The 6,928-nt window shown below is 60.7% G+C and overlaps 1 protein-coding gene across 1 annotated transcript; it reads left to right on the forward strand.

Moving 5' to 3' along the window:
* Positions 1-947: 947 nt before the first annotated feature.
* MNEG_1600 (hypothetical protein) lies at positions 948-6,312 on the forward strand (the record flags this gene model as incomplete). The annotated part of the gene is made up of 12 exons (XM_014049920.1): positions 948-1,046; positions 1,230-1,337; positions 1,502-1,614; positions 1,794-1,986; positions 2,138-2,216; positions 2,521-2,605; positions 2,818-2,951; positions 3,075-3,214; positions 3,377-3,774; positions 4,024-4,546; positions 4,850-5,428; positions 5,866-6,312. The coding sequence occupies 12 exons, from the start codon at positions 948-950 to the stop codon at positions 6,310-6,312; spliced, it is 2,898 nt and encodes a 965-aa protein (XP_013905374.1).
* Between the last annotated feature and the right edge of the window lie 616 nt (positions 6,313-6,928).

Raw genomic sequence — 6,928 nt, forward strand, 5'->3', positions numbered from 1 at the left:
AACTTCTGGTTACCTGCGGGTGGGGGACCGGGGCCCCAGGCAGGCGGACCTGGGGCGGACCGGGCCAGGTCCGCCACTCGCCCAGGAGTTTCGAAGGGCCGTCCGACCCGTACACTCGACCAAATCGTGTGTACGTTGCATCAAATCATTTCTTTTCTAACATCCTTTTATATCCATGCCCGCGTGACTAGTACCATCTGACCGCTGAGGCACAACGAGCCGTTGAGTCACATTGCACCAACCGACAGATGGAGCGCGTGCGACGAGCGGGACGGGTTAGCGGTTGGCTCAGAGACTACGTAGTATTCCCGCAGCCCGGTAACAAAGCGCAGAGACCCGTGATCAGCGCGGGAGACTTTGATCAGGACGACGATCTCCTCCTGGCGGTCGGAAACCATGAGAGCGACGCGCAGGGCAGCGGCGAGTCAGTCAAGGACTCCGGGGCGTCGCCTGACCACCCGTGGGGCAAGCAGGGCCTTGGCGGCGCTGCGCCTGGGGTGACGCCGCCGACGCAGAGCCTGCCCGCCGGCGCCGGCACCGGCGCCGGCACTGTTCCCCTGCCTGACGCGGCGCGCTTCGCTGGACCCCCAGCGACGCTGGAAGAGCTCGACAGCCTCTATAAGCTGATTGATGAGGAGGCTGCAGCGGAGGCGGCCGAAGAGGCTGAGGTGCAGGAGGCGGAAGAGGCGGCCGACGCGCTGAGGCACACTGAGGCGCTGCCGTTTCAAGACAGGCAAGCAAGGCGGCACTTGCACATACGGTCTGTGCATCCGGGGGCGTTGGTGTTCTACGTCATGCTTGCGTTTCATGCGTGGTGATGCTTGGATTAGGCTTGGGCCCCCTGATTCTGCACTACTCCCCAACCTGCCCATGACCCCACGCCCGCCGTGACCGTTCCACGCCGTCTTGAATGTGTGTCTTCCTCCTGGACTTGCCGACGCAGGCCAATGACAGCTGCAGAACTTGACCAGCTGGTAAACGACTTCTGGCGCCTGATCAACCCGAGCACGCGCACCAAGTACATGCCCTACATCAACGCATTTCAGGTGCGGCCGATCTAGCAGGCGGGCACACAGCCGTCGCTCCAGCCGTCTTGTGTCACTTGTTGGCTCAAGGCTCACACTGTTGACACATGTTGCGCCACGTGTCCCCAAATCACTGCACCGGCACTCTTACATCTCCTTGCCTGTCCCCACATCCCGCCCTTTCCGGGTTGCGCCCCCCTGCAGTGGTGGTGCAATGATACTGGGTGCAGCAGCGACCTCAGCCGCATTGACGACGTGCCCAAGGCCGCGCGCTTCCTGGACTGGTATGTCCACGGTGCGGACAAGTACCCGGTGAGTGAACCAAGGCCAGCCACCAGCTTGCACGCGTTGTTTGTTGCACCGCCCACGACCCGTGGCGCCCCCTGCCACACTTGCATTGTGAGCCATGCAAGGCCTCATCAACGAACAGCAACATGTACCGAACTAACCTCTCTTCTGGCCCTTCTTGCACTCAGGGGCGTTCTCTTGCTAGCCGTGAGGCAACTGGCAAGCTTGGGCCCAGCGCAGCCATGGTGGCCCACTCGGCCCTGGTGGCTTGGTCGCGGGCCTGCTGCGTCCGCAGGGGCAGGTGCGTGGGTGGGAGCCGCATGCAGCTCAAGGGCACGGGCGGCTGGCATGTGCATGTGTTTGTTTGAAGCACAACTGCATCTTGTGCATTCGGTACACCCTATCACGGCAGCTCCACGCCCTTATGTGCTGGCATCACCTTGTGAGTTGCAATCCAACACATGCCCCCGAAAACCACAGCACGTCGTTCGACCTCTGCGACTTGGCTGCCTACAACATCGTGTACCGCACTGTGACCAAGGGGCGCGAGAATAGGGGCAAACGCCAGCCCTCCCACGGCATGCGGTACGATGACTACAAGCGGATGATGTGCAGCCTGGTCGGATCCAGCAACCCGCAGGAGGCCGTCACCCACGCCATCATCGCGCATCAGGTCGGGGTTATTGCAGCCTTGTCTTGGTGAGGGTGGTGGTTGTGGGTTGTCTTTGGCATGAGTGTTGCTGAGGGTTCGATTGTGGTTCTGAATACGCCAGTTTGTGCCTCGCTGCTCACATTCGCGCGTGTCGCTGTATGATGCCACGCAGACCATCGTGTGCGGGCGCGGCGACGAGGTGCGGCCTGTCAAGTACACCAGCTGGACGCTGCGGCGGTCCGAAGCCATAGGTAGCTGGCTTTTGTGCCTCAGAGTCCCACTGCCGTGCAACTTGGCCATGCAATTCGGCGGCTTGCTGCATACACCATGTCGTGCGTTTGGATGTGGGGGGCAGAGCTCGCTTGCCGACACGCAGCCAACACACGCATGCATCAGCACCTCGCGTTGAGCATGATGACTTGCGCAGCTCACTTGAGCAAGGTGCGTGGGCTCTTGCGTGAAAACATACCCATCGTGTTGAAAATGAATGAACTTATCTCTGACCCTGACCTGGCCACTGCTTCCTGCAACACACGTGTCTCTTTTGAGGGCCAGAGCGTGGGATCTACATCAACTACACGCTGCTGGACCACAAGGTCCGCCGCGGCAACCCCGTGCCGAAGAACATGCTCCGCGCCAAGTAGGTTTGAGTGGTTTGCAAGGCAGGCGTGCGGGCGCGCAGGCGCGCGGATGTGCAGGTTTGAGACGGGCAGGCGAGTCGGTGTGCATGCTGTATGCAGGCTAGGCACAGACTTGTAGGCGGGTGCAAAATATGATGTTCATGCTTATGCATAAGTGACACATGACCTCGGCACATCACAACTCCTTGCGCAACGCGACCCCTCCCCGCAGGATGCCGGAGCTCTGCGCCATCGGCTCACACGCGCGCCTGCTGCACCAGCGATTCAAACTCCAGGGCGAGATGCTCCCATCGCCAGGCTCAGACAAGCTGCGCAACTTCTACTGCTTTCCTGGGCAGAACCCTGGTGAGTGACGCAGTTGGGGGGGTGATCCGGCGTGCGCCCAGCACGCCCCTTCAACCCTCATCATTTTTTTGTTTCGTAGTGCAGACAATCAAATCACGTTCACTCGCCTCAACCCCACCATAGGCACGGCGCTCAGCTACAGGCGCAACAACGAGCTGGTGGCGGCGGCACTCACGGACAACGGCATCGTGGTTGACAAAGTCACGCACACTTTCCGCAGGCTGGCAGTGCAGATTGGCAGAGATTGCGGCGGCTCCCTCACGGTGGGCCCGGATCGGGGTGAGGAGTATGACGTCAGCCTAGCTCGCTCTAGCTGGATGCGATTGCTGAATGCAAGGAAACCGCTGTTTTGTCTTGAGGACGTACAACCCCGCCATACCCCATTTCACACCCAAATGTGCTGATGCATTTGCAATCACGTGCAGCTGCTGCAGTACGCCGGCGACTGGCTGCAGGACTGCATGGGCACGGCGTACGCCGATATCGGCGCGCACCCAGAGGCGCTGCTGGTGCTAGCGGGCTGGGACCTCAGTCCCGGCCTCAAGGGGGCGTACTATGCGCCGCGGCTCCGCGTCTCTGTGCAGGAGAAGCTCATTGACTTCATGCTCCCGGGGCTGCCGCGGTTTCAGGCGGCGGCGGCGGCGGCCAAGCTGGCGGCCACAACCAGCAGCAAGGAGGAGGCGCTGGCAGCAGAGGAGGCGGTGCAGCTGGGCAAGACGCTCCGCTTCATCATGCGCTGCGGCATCCAGGATGCATGCGTGCTGGCGGACAAGTACCCCAACAACCCCTTCTTTGCTGACCTGCTCAGCAACCCCATGTTCACGTGAGGCGGGGTTGGTTTGAGGGAAGCGCAGAGGAGTCGGCATTGTGGAGGTTGCATGGGCATGCAGCGCCCCGCTGCTGAAATTATCCCGGCTCAGGGATCGCTGGGGTAATTTGAGTGTCATGTGGTGTGGGGCCTCTTGGCATGCGCCTCTTGGAGCAAGCATTTGCCAATGCAACCGCGCTTTAAGCAAGCACTCGGTACAATTTCGGATCAGCTTGCTCTTGCTTTGTTCTAACACCATAACAGAGAGCTCAATGTCCGCTTTTCTTCATACGGGGGGCTCGGCGGGTTCGAGCAGGAGCGCCCGCCGGCGAGCCAGCTAGATCTGCTGCAGCGCGTGACAGCCCACATCGATCGCGCCCATGAGGCGTCTGAGCGGCGTTTGCTGGCGCGCCTCGGCCTGGGCGCCTCTGCAGACACTGGGGAGCTTGTCGCGCCGGCCGGACTCCAAGCCAGCGGCGATCTCACCCGCAGCGCCACCCCGGCTATTGAGGGCGCCAGCCCCTACACCCAGCTTGCTCTGCAGCCTGCCTATGGGTCGGGCGACGGGGAGCCGGCGGGCGGCGCAGCCTCCATCGGCGGCGCACTTGAGGGCGCGCACCTGCTGCTCGAGGGCAGCGCGGCAGCGGCGGACGCGGTTGATGGCGACGTGGTGATGACCTGCCACGTGACCCCCCCTGACGTGTTGGAGCCTGAGTTCTATTCCCCCAGTGGCCAGAGCCGCAGCCAGGCTGCCATCAACAAACGCGGGGCCGGCATGATGGATCAGGTACGGCTGCCGCTTGTTCACCCAATTCATTGTTGAGCATGCTTGAGGGACGCATCGTGGCAGAGCGCTCCGCAAGCGCAAGCTGCCTTGCATACTTTTGCCAATGCATCAATCACTTGCATGCTTTGATACTCATCCTTCTCGCCGGCTTGACAATTGTTGCCGCACACATTCACATCCACCACCATCATCATCATCATCATCATCATCATCATCATCATCATCATCATCATCATCATCATCATCACACACCAGGGCACCTTTATTGGGGACTTTTTCCATGCGGAGCACCCACGGGTGCAGCGGTTCGAGCAGCAGCAGCAGCAGCAGCAGCAGCAGCAGCAACAACAGCAACAACATGTGATACTGCAACAGCAGCAGCAGCAGCAGCAACAGCAGCAGCCGCGGCAGCAGCAGCTGCTACCGCTGCCGGCGCCGCCGCTGCCGCAGCAGCAGCAGCAGCAGCAGCAGCAGCAGCTCAACGAGCTGCTCCAGGCAGGAGCGCAGATGTTTGGTGGTGCCGACCCTTTTATGGCCCAGCTAGAGCCTTTTTCTTTTGCGTACGGCAGCGGCACCGGCACCAACGGCGCCTGGGCGCCCAATGCAGCGGCGCGCCTGCTGGCTTTCGTGGAGCTGTCAGCACAGCGAGGCGCGCAGGCGGCATTGTCACAAGTCGGCATCATCCAGCCAAACTCGGTCGGCCAGCAGCTGCACGAGCGGCAGGCAGCAGCATCAATGTTGGGAACAGCCCTGCAGCCTGTCTTGGCGTCAACAGCGGGGGCACAGCAGCGCCAGGAGCAGGCAGGTCCCCCAGCTGTGCGTGCTATCCTTGAGCTGGGCAGATGCAGGACGGTGACGGAGCTGGTCGAGTGGTACACTCAGGTTAGTTTAGCGCCAACGTGCTTGCAATCGTGTGAAGATGCGTGCAATTGTTTGGGTTGCGTGCACAAATGATTCTGAGCCCGCGCGCGCGTGCGTGTGTGTGTGTCTGTGTGTGTGCGTGTGTGTGTGAGTGCGTGTGCGTGCATAAGTGTGTGTGTGTGTGTGTGTGTGTGTGTGTGTGTGTGTGTGTGTGTGGACGGGCGCGCGTGCGCGTGGTTTCATAAGTGGGTGGCGAGTTGTGGCTGTGGGTGGGGCCGCCTGTGCACGCGAACGTGCGTGTCAGCATGCTGGTTCGTTCAGCCCTTTCTAGGCCTTACAAATCATTTGGCCTTTTTTATGCTATAAGAGATACTCTGATGGGTGTTGGGGCATTTGCGCTTTGTGATTGAATGGAGCCATAGTGATGAACAATCAAACACTCTTCATGCTTTTTGCAGGCCCCGCCTGGATATGATCTGACGCGGCAGCAGCTGGAGGAGGGCAACCCCTCAAACCACACATGGCGACAGCCTCACAGGAAGTGGAAGGCGCGGTGGGGTGAGGTTAGCAACATCATCCAGGCAGTCTGGAAGGAGCAGCAGCAGATTGTGGCGGGCTGCGCAAGGCGGAGGGAGGTGACGCTGCTGGAAGCAGCTGGATCTCTCGATGCCAAGCTGGGCCTGCCGTCGCGGGACTCCAAGGGCATGACTGTGGCCAAGTTTGGCAAGAGGTGCAGGGGAGTACTCGAAACGGCTTTGGCCAGCCGCCTTGAGGGTGCAGACGGCAACGGCGGCAACGGCGGCGGCTGCGGCATTGGCGGCGGCGGCGATGGGAGCGATTGCGGTGGCAGCGGCAGCGGCAACGAGGCGCAGCGGCCAGCACGGCGGCAGCGGCGGCAGGTCTGAAGTTGATGCGACATTCTTGTTTGGCGTGCACTGCTTGTTCCCCCTTGATGATGACATGAAACTGTTTTCAAAGACTAGGTGCAACTTGGTTTGGCACTTCTGCTTGCGTCCTCAAGAATCCGGTTGAGATCGGCAAGAGTGGCGGTGGGGTCCAGTTGAAAGCACGTGTTGCAAACTGCTTGCCAACAATCGTGTTTGCTGTGACCTAATACCTGCAATCGTGTGTGCATTGGCGCCCTTGGTCAACTCTGTTATTTCTTCACACGTGGTGCGCGCATTCAAGACTTGACTCGAGAAAAACTTGACTAGAGTGTAAGTATTGCAACACAACTTGTTGAAGAGCATGCCTGCACATGATGTCCATGGTGCGTGCATTGCAGCTGCTCAAGGTGATGACAGCACGGCTGGACTGCGCAGGACTGGCGCGGTGCGACGCGGCGGCATCTAAGCAGCGACCCAGCTTGTCACAAGCACAGCAGGCATGTGTCGTTTATCTCGCCTCGGCCATTACTTTACAGAGGTCGTGCGGCATTTCGTGGGTCACCGCGCAGGCCGTCCGCGAGGGGTCCGCCTCAATACAATGCATCGAGTCCGCCCTAGGTCCTCGCAGCGCACG

The sequence above is a fragment of the Monoraphidium neglectum genome, assembly GCF_000611645.1.
Source record: "Monoraphidium neglectum strain SAG 48.87 unplaced genomic scaffold scaffold00164, whole genome shotgun sequence".
Lineage (NCBI taxonomy): Eukaryota > Viridiplantae > Chlorophyta > Chlorophyceae > Sphaeropleales > Selenastraceae > Monoraphidium > Monoraphidium neglectum.